General features: G+C 40.4%; 1 protein-coding gene across 1 annotated transcript in view; it reads right to left on the bottom strand.

Annotated features, from left to right (window-relative positions):
* Window positions 1-16,248, bottom strand: part of ripor1 (RHO family interacting cell polarization regulator 1) — a 67,111-nt gene extending 50,863 nt beyond the window's left edge. Inside the window, 1 exon segment of the mRNA XM_034141783.1 lies at window positions 15,998-16,248. Coding sequence (XP_033997674.1) covers window positions 15,998-16,016 — 19 coding nt within the window. The 5' untranslated portion in view covers window positions 16,017-16,248.
* Window positions 16,249-20,013: the final 3,765 nt, after the last annotated feature.

Below are 20,013 nucleotides of genomic sequence, written 5' to 3' on the forward strand. Positions count from 1 at the left end.
AGTGATGACATCATCGTGTTCCATTACACAGGTATTTATAGTTGAGCTAACGAGCTAATCAAAGGTTTGCATTGTTCTGAATAAGAGATAAACCTCTTACATGTGAATGTTTTGTAGAAGAACCATAACAGATATCTGTGAAATTTCAAAACGTGAAGCATGTCAAGGAAGTTGAGTATCTGAAGTGTAATTTGTGTGTACTTTCGGGTTAATAATGTGGCCTTTTTGGCAGTTTAACTAAAGGTGTGCGGCTGCTGCTGTGAGGAAATATCAGCCTGAAATTACAATGGGTTTTAATGGAGACATGTTGAACGTTTTTGTCACTTCATGCCCTCAAGAGGCATTTTGTTTAATTATTTTTGCTCAAATTTCAAGATTTCCTTCCCTCTAGCTGTGACATCACGCACTCTAGTTAATGTTCAAATCTGAAGAAAGCCTCTTTACCAAGGTCTGAACAATGTTTAATATCTCTAAAAGTAAGAATCAGATTTAAAAGTTGTGTTACATGAATAATGTCAGAAAGATGTCTAACATTTTAAAGTTGGAATGAGGTTTCTGAGTGAAAGTATGAATGAACAGTTAGCAGTTGAAGTCGCATGAAGATTGTTCAAGTCCGAAGATTTTCTCCATTGACTTCAATGGTTAAAAATGTGATGAATTATGGGATGTATCTCTGGAATTATGAAAGTTATGAATGATAAAAGTAATAGCCATCGATTCCCGACCGAGCTGAACGTTTTGATGTTTGAACAGAGTTTCTGCGATGTTGAATGCAGGAGGAGAAGAGGTGCAAAATTCCGGCGGAATAATAATAATTTTGTCCGTAGAATAACATATAGTTGGAATGCTGTATCAGCATTCCCACTAAATAACAGAGAAATACTGAATTTCCCCTAGTGGGATTAAAAAGGTGGCTTCTTCTACTTCATCTAATAATTAATTAAACAGGGTGACTGTTTACAGCATTCCACTATAGTTCTTAGAATCTTTATTCTTATTTCAACCAATACTTTGCCGTCAAATAACTTACAGCTACAGAAACCATTCAAATATCAAACTATTCAGCCTTTTCAGCAATCGATGGGAAACTTTCAACTTTTTCTAAATATTTCATACTTTTTGAAATATGCAGCTTTTTACACTCTTTTTTTAACATGGAAGTCAATGGGAGGAACCTTCAAATCCTCTTTTACCTACACCTTGCGCCAAATGCTTCTCCTTCCACATACTTTCAGCTAGAGACTTCATTCCAACTTTAAAATGATCACAAGACCTTCAGCTATAAAACTTGTTAACACTTTTTGAGATATTTAACTTAGTTTGGAGCTTGGTAAAGAGGCTTTCTTCAGATTTTAACATGAGTGTGTATTGGGCAGCTCGTTAAGGCTTAAGGCCCTGACACACCAGGCCAAATCGGCCATTTTCGTTAGTCGGACGACGAAGCGTGCCCTGTCGCCCAAACTCAATTTGGTGTGTCCCGCACCATCGGCCGTGACACGCCTTATTTGGCCTTTCATGGCCGACGCACGACATGTTGAATCAGCCATGCGTCGGCCACAGTCAGTCGGACAAAGAAATCACTCTGATTGGCTGTTCAGCTAGCGAATCAGTGCATGAGAAGCGAAACGGTTGCTTGAGAATGTCTTCCACAAGCAACACTCCAATGGCTGATAGCTCCAGTACCGCACGAAACATGTTTCGATGGACGAGAGTGAAAATGGACACGCTATTTGTTGTTTGTTTAGATCACGCAGTCTGTTCTTCTTCTCTGTCTTCCGGTTGTTGCCTCTTTTGAATGACGAATACACACTACCGCCGCCTGCTGGTAAGGAGAGTTATTGCCACTCACGCATGCGCAGTTCGTACGTGCTCGGCTGAAGTCTTTGCGGTGTGTTCCAGTGCGACACAAGGCCAAGACGCAGGAGAACACGGCGACGCAACAGTCGGTGTCGGCAAGTTCTCTGGTGACTGCTTGGTGTGTCAGGGCCTTTAGAGTGCGTGATGTCACCGCTAGAGTGGAGGAGAGCTTGAAATTCGCCTGACATTTTATTTTTAAAACTGCCATAATTCCCAAACCCTACACTCCTGGGACATCATTTTATACTTGAATTTTAGGAAAACCTCTCTTACGTTGAAAAAAAAACATTAAACAAAATGCCTCTTGAGGGCATGAAGTGACAAAAACGTATGTCTCCATTAAGGCCAATTGTAAATGCAGCGTCATCTTTCATCACAGCACCAGCTGCACACCTTTAGTTAATCTGCCAAAAATGCCACATTATTGACCCAAAAGTACAAAAAAAGCACACAGACACTCCCCAGGGTCCTGAGACGCTCCACGCATTGAAGTTTTACCGATATCTGTTACGGTTTTTCAACAAAACGTTCACATGTAAGAGGTTTATCTCTCATTCAGATCAATGGAAAAGCTCTCCTCTCACTCATTACTGCACATCACCATGGAAACCTTTGATCTCTGGGCTCAAGCGCAGGTGTTATGATAACGTCGTTAGCTCAAACACAAACACCTGTGTGATGATGTCATAACTCCATTGTGGCCCTGAACAGCTGAGTGACATCATCTAATCAGAGCAGACACGCCCACAGACAGACTGGTACACGCACACACAAACAATGGATGTCTATACTACATATGTTCACACACACACACACACACACACACACACACAGTGAGACAGGGACACACAAACACAGACAGACAGACAGACAGACACACACTCCACATATTTTATACATTATTGGTGATTTATGGTTTTAGTTCAAAAGTTTGCAGTTAAAATATTCTGCTGCTTTTCAAAGCGTTTTTACTTTCTTTTCTCTTCTTAATACACATTCATTCACTACTACTTACATTTAATATCTAACTCCTTCAGCCTACTTTCAGCTGCAGAAACCATTCAACTATTACATTATTCAGCTATTTCAGGACATTGAGGCTATACATGTTGTTGTTTATACCTTTTTTAAACCTTTTATTTTAAATATTAAGCTTCTTCACTATTTTTCCTACTCTTCCAGTTTAACATTTCAAGTTTCCAACAAAGTCATTGCAATGCATTTGAGCTGTAACAATTTTGATTCAAATCGTTTCACTTTTCTGCATTTCTCCGCTAAGTTCAGCAGCACACTTACTTGGTTTTTGTAGCTAAAAGCAGCTACAGAGACCATTCAACTAATAACATATTCAGCTTTTTCTGCATTTTCAGCTAAATTCAGCAACAAATGTTCACAGTTTACAGCATTCGCAGAAAATGCATTTTCTAGTTTTACATTGCATTTTCTAGTTTTACATTGCATTTCACAATTTTTAATCATGGTGAGCTTGAGTTTGTGCAGGTTGCACAAACTCCAGCCTGTCAGGACATCGAGTCCACAGTTTCCCTAACAGGAAAAGGACCGGAGCTAGCTTTCGTTCCTGGGTGCGTTGTGTATCCACCTCCCTGCAGCACATACTCTCCACAGCTGATGCCTATGAAACAAAACGTTTATCAGGAAACCGTATTACATCTCTCTCCCCCCCTTCGCTGCTCTCTCTCTCTCCCCCATTCGTTCCTCTCTCTCTCCCCCCCTTCGCTCCTCTCTCTCTCCCCTCCGGTACACAGCACCGTAAGACGTAGTGTGGAGTTGCATTAGGTAACGCGAGATACGGCTGATACTTGCGCATTAGTTTCTGTTATGGATCAGTATCAACAGTCCTGCCAGTAACGTTACTATATTATTAATACTACTTTAGTTATAGCCCGATATATGATAGCTAACTTTACAAAGTTGTGATGTGACTGACGTTAGCTAACATTAACTGTAGCTAACGCCGGTCACTCACCAAGACAGCTGCCCAGTTCTCCACTGGTTCTCCTCACACCACAGCTCCATTTCTCTCCGATGGCCGTTATTTCTTCTAATCCTTGGCTGCTCCTGGTCTCTTGGCCGCCTAGCAGGCTCATAATTATAAGGTTGTGGTCCATCGTATGCATACCAATATACATTTTCAACCTCTTCTGTGTCAAAGCATTGTGAACCATGTTTATTAATACGTTAGACCGGCCGCTCTCCCTCATGTGACGTCACACGCGGGTGTTTTTTTTTATGCAGAAGTAAAAATGTCTTACAAAAACAATGCCAGATGTCACTGTAGTGTATATTTATGTATAATTTTTTTGAAAATCTAGTGTATACATAATTTTCCTACACATTTATTGACTGGGGTCTCTAACCTGCGAGTTGCTCTTTAAACTACGGAGGACTAAAAACGCGATAAATCGTGTGTTTCCAACGCCAAATTCGAAATGGCCGACTTCCTGTACGTTTTTTTTATACCCCTCCAAGAGGCTTTTTGGTTTGTCTCCGCACCCTAGATATGCGTAGCGAGTTTCGTTCGTTTACGTGAAAGTTAAAGTGTGGGGAGTTTACGTTAAAAACGGAAGTGGGCGTGGCCTACGCAATTTGAGACGTAAAGTTCCGGAACCCATTACACATCGACATTTTCACCAGTCCTGACTCGCGTGCAAAATTTGGTGAGTTTTCACATATGTTGCGGGGGTCAAATTCGCGTTCAAAGAGGGCAAATAGAAATCATTATAATAATAAATAATCGGACCAATATCAATAATGTGCGCGCCCATGTCACTAGGTTCGTGTGGGCTACGTACTGTCATGATTTAGGCCACTTTTTCAGTGCTTTTGCCCGTCATTTCCCCTGTTATGTGTGGGTTTTGCATGGTTATCGCTTCGCGAGAATTTAAAACTGTACAGATGAATGAAATCTGCACAAAGCCTTCATTTGGGCTCCCCATTCATGTGTCATCATAAACTCAGTCAAAACTATAGAAATCATACGAATAGTGCTCAATTCAGACTCCTGCTCTCTTTCCTGTAATATTTCATATCCATAAACCATTATCAATTAAGCAATAGGATGAAGAATTGAATGTCAGACAACATTGTCCCAGTGTAACTATCTAACTCTTGATGTAAGGCTTGGCTCATTGGTTTGTGGTACACCTGATCTAAAAGAGTGATGATTTATAATTCTAGGCTGATCAGAAAGTAAGCATCGCGAGGATTCCCTTGACAAAAAGCTTTGGGATTTTTCAATTGGATTTTGAAATATTGCATAAAATAAGACACATTTTGTTCAGCAGGATAATCTCCACATATTAACACCACTTTAAGATGTTGAATTTTTAAACATAGAAGCTTAAGACATTGTCAAGTGGTTCAGCTTCAGCTGTGTTAACCTCAGATCTTATTTTAGGCATTGAAACACAGAAATGTAATTTCCAAGTTTTAGGACTCATTCCCAGATCACTCTATACCAGTGGTTTTCAAAGTGTGGGAAGGTCAGCCTCCCCCCTCCCAATTATTATTGCTATTATTATTATTATTATTATTATTATTATTATTATTATTATTATTATTATTATTATTATTATTATTATTGTTGTTGTTGTTATAATGCAGGGGTATTCAATTGCATTTCAAAGAGGTCCAGTAAGAGAACATGTAATGCTCTGTTTTCGCTGTCTAACTTTCTCTTTTTTGAGCACGCCATTTGAAATGACTCCGACTGTTTCTCTCTTCTTGTCTCGTATCTGTGTGTGTGTTTGAATCTATCGTGCTGACTCACTGACTGCACCCATTTGATTGGCTGAGTGGCGTCACCCCTTAAAACATTAAACAAGAACTTTTTTAAACCTTTTTATCTTTATGTTTTAAACTTTTTTTGTTACATTTTTTACATTTTCAACATGGTGGATACATCCTTATATGCTCCCGGCAACACACTGAACGTCAACTTTGCCTCCTTATTACACTCACCCCTACTTTAGTGGGAACAATGAGTCTGCGTCTTTGATGCGCACAGGCGGATGATGCGGGGATGCAATGTAGACAGGAATAAACGCAGATCATCCTCTGGCTGCAGCCTTGACTGGTACTTGCTTTTGATCAAAGTAAGTATTATTCAAATTAAAATAAAGGGCGGTGCCGGCCGTCAACGGCCCGCTGACGACCGGCCGTTCTGTGATTCTCCAGAACACACAGATGGCCAGTCCGCCCCTGCCAGGACCGGTCCATGAAAATCCTCGCTTCAAATAAACGTGGTCATCCGTTTTCTGCCAGACGCTGTCTCCTCTCTCACTTTAGGTAACTTCACTAAAAATCGATCCATGTTGCCGCTCGCATAAAGTTAGCTGAAGTTAACTAGCTAGATTTCACTGTTTCTTGTAATTTTTTTTCTCACGCTGCGCCTCCCCTGAAGCTCTCTGGCGCCCCCCGAGGAGGCACGCCTCACACTTTGAAAACCGCTGCTCTATACCTTTCTTAATTGCCTCCAACCAAACAAGTAAAATACACCATGACCTGTACGGACAATATAAAGGTTTCAACAAAGTACCACCACTGTGGCTTTGTTCTTCTACTGCAGCCCACCTTTGTGCTGTACCATTGTTTTACTGTAAATGAAGGAAACGTTTTAGTACATTACAGTACCGGTTGCTCTTCAACACGTGCTGGAGAACACACGGAACCAAGTATCCACACAGAGCATTCTGAAAGCTTGGGTTGGTTACGTTTGGAAGGTCACTTTAGTTAGGTAAGCCATTGAAAACCAAACAATAACCTTCCAATTAGCTAATACAGTCATAATCGAATATAAATCGGAAATAAGTTGATTGTCATAATGCTGTATTTGTAATAGACAATCCCCCTTCCCCCTTCTATTACCCCTTTTTGGAATAGCATAGTAAACAATTAACTAAATTGTCCAGCATAGGCGGCAAAATTATATTTGGTCATCTAGGACAAAATAAACACAAAAACATGTACAAACACAAACACACACATAGAAAACACACAAACTCAACGTTACAGTAAAACAATGGCAAATAAGGCTCCTTTTCATGTTTACTTTATTTATTTCTAACCCTGATCCTAACCCATGAACAATTACTCCAAAGTTGAGGTGTGTATTTGTACTATCATTTAGTACATAAACCCTAATGTAAAGCACCAACCTTGGCAGGGCTCCATGTCAGAGTTCCAGTTCAGACAGGGCAGTGGTAGTCGGCACATTCTCCCCCCCCCCCCCTGTCCTGTCCTGTCTGCTATCTCCGGCCTTGTTATTAGACTTTCATTAACTTTCTGTCAGCATCCAATCTAGTTTAATATTCCGTCAGAATTGTCTCTGTGTGTCCCACTCTGCTGTATTCTGTGTTCCCTACCTGATGCAAACAGTGGTCCACTCCTGCCCAATGATAACAACAGATTCCAGTCACACCATCTCCTCTGTTATTGATGTTCTCATACACACTGTGGACTGTGGCTCTGTGCCACACACTCTGCCTTCCACACGCCTCTGTGGTGACAGTGTGGGACACCACACCTATTGTTTGATGCTCTCTGGCCTCTCTCTCCCAGAGCGTTCTGGAAAACCACAGCCTGGCCCAAACACACACACACACACACACACACAAACAAACACTTAAAAATAGGAAGAGTACTGCAGCATGTTGCCCAAATCATATGCTGATAAAAAAGATCACACTAGGAGGTGCATATAAAGTAGATAAAGATAAATGAAATAAAGCTATGGGACTAGGACATCCCTACTGACTACAGTATATGGTATTACTATTATAATCTTCTAGTCCATGTCAAACATGCAAACAGAATGGTGTTTTTCCATCTGTGTGGAACAACTCCATGATGAAACCTGCCCCTGATCTGTCATATAAGTCTACATTATAGAGGTAGCTGGATCAGCACACTTTATTAACTGCATTGAGGTCAATATTATAGACTTAATCTTTCAGAGTTTAACAGAATGTTGATGAATGAAAATAATGGGTTAGGAAAAGCATGGTATGTATTGATTATATTTATGGAATATCCTCTTTGGTGAGAACATGATTAGTAAAGACACGTTTGCTTATTTGGTTGATTTACATTTCAGTTTTGATGATTGAATCAATAGAGATCTGTTGGAGTTAATGTGTGCTGGTATTTGTAGTAAATGTAACAGTGTCTTAAAAGCCTTTCCAAAAAATAGGTACATTTCCAGATAATGCTTGCTTTTGAGAATGACAAAACACATTCATAGTTTCAACTATTCAACTATACTATGAACTACTAGTTCATAGTATAGTTTGCATTTTAGAATGCAATGTACAGTAGCAGAGCAAATATATATTGTAGTTTTGATCAGTGCTTTAAGAATGGGGATATAGAAATACTACCGTACAGAAACTGTCTTGGAGTTTTCTTATGATTGTATGTCTACATGTATCCATATCCAAAGAGTTTTTTTAAAGACACCTACATGACTGGATTTGTTGCTAGATTGCTCAAATATTATCAGTAAAAACACAACTGATGTGGCATGATATACACTTCAAAGATTATATTTATAATCACATTTCTGAGGGTTAACTTAACTGAAAATATAACTTATCTTATGAATAATACCTACAAATAAAAAAGTGAAATAATATAGAGTGGTATTTAAAACAACAGATAAACAAATGCAGCTTTTAAAAAAGATATGTACCGCAATTTGTTTGCATATCTGTCATCACACACTAATTCGAGTACAATATGTTTCTCTGTCATTAGCGATCGTATCTGAGAAGATACCAGCTGTTCGATTAAATTGGTCAGCTTTAACATTTATGCTCCAACAACATGTTTTCAATCACAAAGTACTCAGAGTTCCATGGCAATGGAAGCCTGTCCGGTTTAAAATGAAAAACAACACCAGCATCGGTTAATGTTGTTGGTAACGCAGTGTGGTGGATTATGGGTGAAGGGTCTACCAGCTATAATGATTAAACAGTCTGTTTAAAGTTTAACTGCTAAATCTATCACAGGTCTATGAGATGTACACTTTAGGCTGATTATTTGGGCAGAGGCAGTAAAAAGATCACGTATCTCATAATTCATTCATCACAATATACCATCAATAATGACCTCGGCTCATAAATAATGCTGCAGTTCAATATATCTAACAACTGCAGTAATAAAAGTGCTGAACATCACTGTGTAACTATTTAACTCATATTTATTCTTAGAACCCATACTCAGCAATTCTGGGCACAGTTGCTCTAATTGCTCAGACAGGATAAATTATATTGGATGTATGAGAATTAGCTTTGAAGTATCAAGTTATTCACATCATTCATCGAGCAAACAACAAAAAATGTGCTGTTTCGTATATTATTTTAGTCAATTATGGTGTGTATAGTCTAGCAGTGATAATAATACTTTGCTTTCCATGCTTTTTAATATAATTCTGGCTAATTTTAACCAAAATATATCACCCTACATCATGCTATTTTTAGGCATATATTATGGGTCTCAGATATATAGAAAACATGTATATGATGTCTTTTGCTCAAAATACCAAACAGATCATGCATTTTAGACATCCCTCACATCCCTCTGTTTTAGCCCTTTTACTAAAGTGCTGATTCGGGGTGGAAGAGGAGGTGGAGCTAATGCCTGATCAGAATTACACTTGCATTCAGCTAAATGCTGCCGTGACTAAATGCCATCATGTTCCAAACCACATCAAGGATTATTTCTGAAACAGTATGGAGCTCAAATGCTTTTTCTCTTGCGGGTTTACCACAAGGTGAGTAAAACTGCTGTTTTACACATGCACTCTCCAGTACTGCGTTAGCTCTGAGTGTTAGCATGCTTGCTAATGTATACAAAGACCATATTACGTCCAAAACAGTTGGGCATTGCTTCTGATAGCAGCTTTCTGATAGTGCCGTGGTTCTGCATTTCTGATATTTCGTCATATCGAACACTAATCTGGATCAGCTCCGTTGAACCCCCATTTTTAGAGATTTGGGTACGGAGGAAAAGAGAGAGGGTTTTATTTTCTGACGCTGCGTGAGTTCCCTGACACACCGGGGACACATATTTATGTATAAAAGTCATCAAAAAGTGCATTTTGCATAATAGGTCCCCTTTAAGGTTTTAATTTAATTCTTCATTGTCTCTGACAATAAAAACATCACATTCATAGTTATGTCTGGTGGCAGTGGAGGAGCATGCAACGCTGTCATTCTGTGTTACATTGAAAAATGATTCAGGTTTTAAAAAAACAGTGATTCAGGTCCATTTGGGGGATTATCAACGGATTATTTGAGTCATCAACATTTAGGGGACTGCCCATAAACTCCAAAAGACTTCTATGCCATTAAATCCATGTTAGTTGTGAAACAAAAGGATTTACTACATTCTTGGATTTTGTGCACCGGAGTTGAGGCAAATTGTTGTAGTGACCAAATGGTGGTACTACACTTTAGCCTCAGTGTCTTTTTTCAATTGATTCCAATGAGAAAAGAGCGCCTGCTGCCGCCTCCAGAAACAGCACTGCACTAGCTTCTTTTTCTGAGCGCTTCGTATTTTTTGTGCAGCAGCTCCGAGAGCTTTGTGCTCTCTAAACATTTGAACTTTTCAGAAAAGCAACAGTGACCTGCCAGTGCCTTTTCTAGCCCTTACTTAAATAATTAGAGCCTAAAAAGGTTCTTCATTCAATAGCCGCGTTCACACCGGAGTACTTTTCACCGTACTTTTCGCGTTTAGTTCCGTTAGTACCCCTTATGTCGCGTTCACACCAAAAAGAGCACTTAATCTCGGGAACTTTTACCCCCATTTTTAGTGCCTGCTGAGAAATCGTACTTTCCTGGGGGAAAAAAGTGCCCCAGTTCTGATTGGCTGGGCGAATTGCAAACCACGCCCCGTACAACTCTGAAATGTTTTGTAGAGCCGCCATTTTATTATCCTCGCATTAGCATTATTAGCATTAGCATTCGCCCAGCGCACAAACGCAGAGAGACTAACTTATGGCAACACAAAACAAAACATGGGAGCGGTGGAGATGAGGAGGTGTCGGCGTTCTGGCGATTTACTCGGAAGGCTTCAGTAGAAGCTGCTGGAAGTCCCAGCAGCTTCTACTGAAGCCAGTCCCCAACTCCGGGGACTTCCGGCCAGGGACTTCGGGTGGCAGTATACGCCGTGAAGTTGTTTGCTGCCTGCCAGTAAACCCAAAGCAGAAGAAGACGAAGTGACGTCAGCGGCTCATTTACGTAATCTTCCCTCAGGGAAAAGTACTCCGGTGTGAACGCGATCTGTACTAAATGCCCTGGGGTCATAAGTGCCGGGGCTCTGAGTGCCGGCACTAAATACGGCAAAGTACTTGGTGTGAACGCGGCTATTAGACTAAGCTGAGAACGTCTGTAATGGCTGCTTAAGGAAAACGCAAATTCACATGCTCTATGGGCCCAGTGGATACGGAAGATCGCTAGAATATCCCTGGAAAATCCCAGGATTTTTGTTATTGAGAATAAGGCCATTTTGGCTTCATGCGTCATTGGGGAACTTTCATGAGAATGAACGGACCGCCTCCAACGCTGTATCCAGTTCTCTTTATACATCCTCGTGAGATGTAGCCACTGACAACTTAAGTTCACTAGGTGAACAAAGAGTCAGCATTCCTCTTGGGATCATTAATGCTTCATTTAATATTTATAGTTTCCTCCCTTTAATACACCACTATTTCATACAGCTCGTGTTCACCCCCCCCCCCCCCCCTTCCACATTATGTACATACAATTTGGTTTCATAACTCCAGGCCCTTTCCTCCCTCATATTACTGTCTTTAGGAAAAGGAAACCCAGCAGGGAGTAGCATCCTGCGGGAGGGCAGGGTCAGGAACAGACTGGGGCGGTTAATGGATACACTGAGTCACAGGAATATTCCCTCTACATCGCTCACTTCCAGGAAAAGGATACTAGTATCTGAAAATAAAATGATGAAGCTGAATCATAACGAAACTTTGACAACAATTTTAATAAGTGTATATACAGAGAATTGATAAGTGATTAATATTCCCAAACCCTTATGGGATAGTTTAGCATTTTGGGGAATGAACTTAGTTATTTTTCTTTCCAAGAGTGAGTTCAGAAGATTTGTTATCAATCTCATGTCTGTGTTCTATAGGGGAAGCATGTTGATTCTACAGAATAAAGTGTGTTTACAACTGTTGCAAAATGCTACTGCATATGTTAAAAAATGGCTTGAAGCTTGTTCAAGTTCCGGCTGCACAAACGGTGATAATCTGTTTCAAGTGGGAGTGGGGAGTTAGAAAGATGTTACTTCACGAGACCTATGTACCAAGTTATTAACACCTTGCATCTTTAAACTTGGACATTTAAATAGAGGTTTTTTAATGAAATCCTCTTTAATCGTCAGACACATGTAGAAAACACCACTCGCGCAGTATTTAGCAGTTTGGGGGTCTGGTGTCTTACTGGTGTGAACTGGCACCTGTCAAAAGACCAGTTTACTCTCCATACCTGGTCCGGTCTGGGACTTGAACCAGCGACCTCCCGGTTCCCAAGTCTAGTTCCTACATAACGCGCTACAGCCGTCCTGCCTACTGTATTTATCTTCTATCTAAATTCTAAACAATAAGAAGTGAATAAAAGTTACATAAACAATTTATTGATGAACCCCAGTGTAAACAAAGCCTCAGGAATCCTGCTGTAAGAGTCACCATCAACATGCAGATAGATAACAACATATTTCAGTACAATAATGTTCTGTATATCACATATCTGGTCCCATTCCTTATAAAACCTATTTTCTGCCGAAATGAGTTATGTTCTAGTTCCGTGCTGGAGCTTATTTGATTCACAGTTTTTCCACCAACCAGTGCCCAAGAGGAGCTATGTCATGCCGTAACAGGTTACATCACTGCTTTTCTCAGCAACGCCAATGCGGTCTAGCAACTTTTTGCCACTTCATCTTGATGCTACTAATTATGCTACGACTTTCTACTGTTGCGATAAACTGTTGTTGCTCCAGTGTTGGTTCTCCAGTGGTACCAGTTTTTGTGGCAAAATCCAACAACGCTAACTAACTACACAACCAAATGCCACTAACATGGTTATATAAGGTAGCTGACTTAAACCCAACAACTCTAACAGTCGTGGTAGGAAAAGGATAGTGAAATTGAATGTGACTCCCAGGGACGCGGGAAGTCAGTCAGAGTTGGGGGTGCGGGTGCATTAGCGGGGGGAGGCTAGTGGAGCCTACACTGTAAGTGCGCCGCATTTGCGCTTCAGATGAGGCTCCCTCCGCAAAATGAGGCCCCATCCGCGAGGTGAGGCCCCCCGCAGTCTGCGTGATCTGCGTGTAGGGAGGGGCGGCCCTGTATAATAACGTCATATTAAATGCAGTCATTTGGTCTTTAGCAACAGCTTCTGAGAGCAACGCATTCATCGGTGTTCGTTTTAATGCTGCCAGTTTGTTGACGGCCTGTGTGTTGATGGGATTTCTCATGCTCCCTAAATGTTTCCTCTGCCTTTCACCAGTTGTTAAACCCTGCTTTCACAAAACTCCCATCCCTGATCTTGCCTGCACTATTTGTTTCGTGAACTTTTTGGCGTTGCAGTTACAACTCTCAGCCAACAGATGGGGGTACTGCAGCCCCCTCAGCACCCCCCCTTCCCTCGTCCATGGTGACTCCTCACTGTAAACACAAGCTCTATTTGCTCCTGTTAAACTGAAATGGAGGGAGTAGGGCTATTTATTCCAATGTTTTGAAACCACTCTATAGGGTATGACACTATGCAGAGAAGTAAAGCTACAAAATCCATACTCAAGAAAAGGAAACAACCAATGCAAAAAGCTGATGTGGATATAAAATATTCACACTGTAGCTGCCAACATGTCTTGCTGCGTTATAACATATTCTACTTATATTCAATGTTATAATTTGAAATGCCAAATATACAACTATAAGTGAGTATTTTCCCAAAGTGTGTATTCTTACATAACGATGATAAGGAAGAACCACGGAAAATATTTTTCATTTTGGCAGTTCCTTAAAATGGAACATGCTGATGATTTGACATGCTCTGCAATATGAATTATCAATTTGTCAATGCTCTTTTCTATTGTTTTTGATTTATGCATACATGTTCCACCTGCCAGGAAACTAATACTGTAGTTTATATTCATTTGAGCACAGAGTAAACAAAACAAACAACAGATGATGAGAGCATTGTCTTTTGTCATGAATATTAGTAATGCAAGTTGCAAAAGTTTTATAATCCCAACATTTAAATCAAGAAAAGCCGGATGGATCCACACTTAATCCAACTACATTGTTTGCCTTAAAGTCCTCTCATTGTGGAATCCAACTATCAAGCAAAACGATCGCTTAAATGGTCAGCTAAAATAATGGCAACCATGTGATTATGTAATAATTGACAACAATAACCATATTTCCCCCAGATCCTGATCTCTGGATTGTACTAACTGCAAATACATTTTACGAAATAAAACGTTACAATTACAAATCCATATTTCATAAACATTTAGACGTAGCTTAAAACGGTCTTTAAGTAGCATAATTAGATCACATAAAATCTGATGCCGATATAAATAAAGCAAAAGTTTGGCAGTTAAGTTTATTGTGTCACTGACCACTTCAACTTTATTCTAGAATCTATGTTTAGTGTGTAATGCTGCGCTGACTTCCTGTTTACATTGACATACAGATGTTTCCTGGCAAACCATTTAAGCTGATTCAGTAAATAACTAGTTTCAAATCAGCTGCTGGTTACTAAGAAAGTAGGAAGGACATCACACACCAACTTAGTGATACATTTACAGCCCAGACCTTAAGAGCCAGGCTATGACAGAGACCGCCTTTATTACTAATTTCCTCTTTCTCCATTCTTTATAAAGAATCCTGCTGAGTTTAGCTGATTTTGTCAATAAACTCAACACTTCCTCCTTCCTCCATTTGTACTTGCTGTCATGGTTACTTCATCATAATACTAATTTCTACAGCATGAATCTCATTTGGAGAACTTTGTTTTACATGGCATTAACCATGGCCTTTGCCTTCTGTCTTGACCATTGTCATTCATACAGTCACAGTGTTAATAATTGAACATAAAACGGGATAACTCATGGGGAGAACGGGGAGGGGTCACAAAATGTGTCGTACATTTTATTTTTAGCATTAAAATGTGTCATTGATGAGACAAGGGAGGCATTATGTAACAAAAGCTGTATAGAAACTTATAAAACATTGTTGTCTTCTTTTGTGTGTGACTAAAGTGAACTTTACAATTAAAAGCAACAAAAAAAATGAAAATTACAAGTTACATCAATGTAATTGTTTCCTTTGTCGATACTGGCTGTTAGGTTATTGTAATGCAAGTATGGATACATTTTCAGAACAAACATTTAGCGTCGGCAGTCTGTATAAGACAGATCTAATGTGGATTTCTCAATGATTGTTTTACAAAGAATGTAATATTCGAAAAAAACAGACTAGAGCCTCATATTAGCTCCAGCTGAACTTTATTGTATATGGATATTAATTGTTTATTGCACCAACACCAAACCTCTTGATCCCTTCACAGTCAGTTTGGACAACAGGAACAACAATTAAGAACTGTATGTCATGTCAGAAGTTATAAGACTCATCAAAAAATATAATCATAGCCTCAGTTTAATACATATGTACAGACTATTCCACAAACTTATCAAAAATGGATATAGATATGGAAACCCAGCCTGACTAAACCCTTATGTGTTGTGGCATATTCACACTGGCATAGTGATTTAAGGAGGAGTGACCAAAAGTATTTGTTTATTTGTAGAATTAACTCTCACTGACCAATTCAATCAAGTCAAGAAAAGTTCTAGAAAAATACATTTGAGGCTGAGAGTGATGTTCAGGAAGGGACCTCCATTGAATCACATGACTTTGACAAACATATTAGGTTCAAAATAAGTGACAGAAGTTTTTGTTGTTAGGGTATTTGATGTGAATTCTCCATCCATCAACTCCGTAATAAGTGACAAACCTGTTAACCAGCGACGGACAAACAGAGAGTTAATGATTAGAGTTAAGCTGGTCTGACTGAGCTGCACCGCTTCATACCTCCATATCCACTGTACATGGTGCCGTGGTGGTGGTCGTAGTCAAGTGTTTCTAGCGAGGGGTCCACCCAGTTCCAGAAACAACCTCCCAGTCCTTACTCCAAGTGGACTCCTAGTTGGTAAACTTTCCTTTTGCTTTTAGCCACTCACTATTCTGGGCATTCGGTTCACTTTTCTTTCTTTCCCGATCTATTTCCCTTTTTCTCTTTCCCCATATCCACTGTCACAGTTGCTAATCCTTCGTCCACTCACCTACTGATCCTCTCTCTCTCTGACACAATGATAAGAGGAGGGGGGAGGAGGAGGAAAAGGAAAAAGCAAGGCGGTCCTCCCTCCATTTCTTCCCCACTGACATCACCGGTTTTTCCTGCCCCTCCTCCATGCTGGACATATTGTTTCGGACCACACACACACAACATCCTCCCGCCACTCTACAACATCCATCTGTACTAACATTGAGCGGCATCACTGCATGTGCACTGCACTGAACTCATTTGTGCTGCTTTAAATAGTTTGGATGAATTAATGACACATTATTTATGAGGAAGAACCTCGGGGGAATGGAAAACTTAGTGTGCTAATTTTGTGCTGACACAGATAAAGTAAAGTGATGACCAATTAAGAGGGTGTTGTTCTGGGTAATAGTGAACAAAATAAGGTTTTACAGTGGTGAATCTGGCTCAAGAAAAGCACAATGCAACCTTCATCAAGAAACCCACAGTGCACGCCAATTAAACGCATTGAACTTAAACATTTTGTAACATTTTGTAAGTCAAGATATAGTCAGGGATGTTCTTTAGATTCCGCTACTCTCCGATGCACTTCGATCATTTTATGCAACTAATTGTTGGTGTTGCCTTAAAGGTTGCACTCGGTTCCCTCCATACCATGTTTGGCACAATGCTAATATCTGCCAAATTTGAAGAAATTCCCTCAAGACGTTCCTGAGATATCACTTACACAAGAATGGGACAAATGTGAGGCCACAGTGAACTTGACCTGTGATCTTCTTCCAACCCTTTTCTCCTTGAGTCCAAATGGACGTTTGTGCCAAGTAAGAAGAAATTCCCTCCAGTTCCTGAAATATCTAATTTACAAGAATGGTCAATCTGCCTCTAAAAGGCTAATCATGTGTGTCGTTCTTTTAGATAACATTCTACCTACGGCTGTGCCTCTCCTTAAAGGTCCCATGTCATGCTTTTCCGGTTATTACCCGTCCCCTTGTGTGTTATGTAGCTTTTTATGCATGTAAACGGTCTGCAGAGTCACAAACCCACAAAGTACACCCTGTAGCGAGTAAAACTCTAACACAGAAAATACCTGTCTATGCTGCCCCAGAACGCCTCGTTGGAGATTTGTCTTTTTCCATTGTTTTCTTCTTATAGTGTAGTAAGTACAGTGACGTATTGGGTATAGTGACGTAACGTGACGGACTTCCTCACACACACACACACTCAATCTTTTCTCAGCTGCAGCTCCGCGGATTTCTCAGCCTGAACTCAGCCTGAACTCAGCCTGAGACGGCGAGACGCGGCGGGGCTCGGTCTGGGCTCGTTCTGAGCACACATGCAGACTCACAGCCAGGCTGCAGGTGTGTGTGTGTGTGCTCGGGCTGGATTCAGGCTGGGTTTTGCTGTGTCTCGCTGTCTCCCAGATCCCCCGCAGCAAGCCAGCTCACACTGTCCGCTCCAGCAGCGAGCCCTGCAACGTCCCGCCAACACGGCACCCAGACCCCACGCAGCATTCTCATCTGTTTGTCATTGCTGGTGTCATTTTCTGGTTGCTAACGCCATTGTAACACATAATCACTGATGTTCAGCTAGCTGGTTGACTAATCAGAACAGAGTGGGCGAGCTGACCAATCAGAGCACACTGGGCTCATAGGGAGGGGGGGGCAGGAGCTCCAACATGCCGTTTAGGACAGAGAGTGAATACACATACTATACAGAGATGCTGTAAGAGAAACCAATGTGAGTTTGGAAAATTGCACAATATAAATCTATTCTAGTAGACCTCAACAATGGAATTATGATCAGTAGAAATGGCCATGATATGGGACCTTTAAGAGATGGGATACCACAATAGAGAGGCGAAGTCTCTCCCTTTCCGGTGGACCTCAAGGGACCTTATTTCGGAAAAATTATGTATTGAAGTCAATGGCGAGAGAAAAGTTATCTTTCGATCCCGGTTTAATTGTGCCATGAATTACACATATGACGTTTGTCAATCTTAAAAAATCATTTCCATGTCAAAAAAGTCACAGTTTGTCGTAAAACTGTTGAAATATAAGACTATGAAAAATATGCAACTAGAAAGACTACAAATCCCAGAGTCGCGTAAGTGATGTCATAATTGTTTTCCTCCACTAAATATAAGAGATAGCTAAGATAAGATAACTTTAACAAGATGCCTGTGTGCTTAGTACCAGGTTGTAATCATACCAGCAATGGGTCTTGCTCGTTCTTTTGCTTCCCGTCTGATGAAAGGACCAGGAGTGGCTGGATCAAGTTAGCTAACTAGCTAGTAGCAAGCACGTTAGTTAGCATTACAGCCTTAGCCTTGTCATTTTTATTAGCCTTAACATGAAGTAACATTAAGTAACCCAAAATGTTAAACAGTAAGAGTAGTAGTCATATTTCGTGAACCCTTTGAAGAGTACTGTCACACCGGTGTGATCATTCTATAATACACCATTTAAGCCCGGATGCCCCTGGGGGAGACATGCTAACGCTAACGTTACATTAGCATCGCCGATCTTTTCTACTTCATGCTATCTGCACAAATGATTAACATTGAACATTAAAAAGATCAGACAGTTCAGGGAGAATCGAAGGAAGGCAGGCAGGCAGCTTTGCATGACATTCTTCTGGACGTGTTTCATTGTGGTGATAGTGAGGGTAGTCAATCCCTTTTTTGGCAAGACAGTAGTGACGGCCATCTTGGTGACGTGTGTTGTTGTGCGAGACCAGAGATGTTTTTTTTTAACTTGCAAAATCATCTTTTAAATTGACAAACATCATACGTGTAATTCGTGGCACAATTCAAACGGGATCGAAAGATAACTTTTCTCTCGCCATTGACTACAATACATAATTTTTCCGAAATAAGGTCCCATGGAGTTCCACCGGAAAGGGAGGGACTTCGCCTCTCTATGGGGTCTTATCCAAGCCCAAAGGAAGTGAGCCGTAGAAGCACATTTTCGTGATGAAATGGTGGTACTACATCTTCCGTGTCAGTCCGTGACATAATTTAGCCCAAAAATACTTTCTCCCATTGCCTTACATCCGTATAGAGACGTCTGTTAATCAGTAGATTTTACTTTTTTTATAGCTAAATTGAATACCTAGTACGAACACTTGAATAGCCCTTATTTAAATCATTAGGGCATAAAAGTTGTAAAATGCACTTAAAGCTTGTTATTTACCCTCTCTAATAATTTGATTGAGCCGAAAAACGGTCATGCCACTGCTGTGTCATAGAGGATGGGAGGTGGCGCTTAAGGAAAACCCAGTTACATTAGATAATGGCCATCAATAAGAGATTGTTTCATTTCCTTTATATTTTGACAAGACAGAAAGGAAGCCAGCTGCAGTGGCGCTGCCATGCAGTCTGTGTGGCCGCTCTAACCTGTTAACATGTGGGCCAAAATAATAAAGCAAGAGGTCCGAGACCCAGTTTGGCCCCTTCAGTATAAGTCTGTCTGAAGTCCCTGATGAGGACTTCAAGCCTCTGTTTGATATGTACTATACATGAGAACAGATGTGCATTATCTGCATAACTAAAAGTCCAATAGTTCACAATTCAGTGAGATGCCTTTCTACTAATCCACCTGTGAAGTTAAATAAATGACATTTGATAAAAACATTACATGGGAAGCATTTCAGACTGTGAGTGAGCAAGTTACCGGCTACTTTATATTTAACTTGTCTCCACATTCTACCCATTCCTGTCATTTTTCTAGAGCAGGTATGCTCTGTTCCTCTTCCTCCGACATTGATTTTGTCATTCTTTTACTTT

The sequence above is a fragment of the Trematomus bernacchii genome, unplaced genomic scaffold (assembly GCF_902827165.1).
Source record: "Trematomus bernacchii unplaced genomic scaffold, fTreBer1.1, whole genome shotgun sequence".
NCBI lineage: Eukaryota > Metazoa > Chordata > Actinopteri > Perciformes > Nototheniidae > Trematomus > Trematomus bernacchii.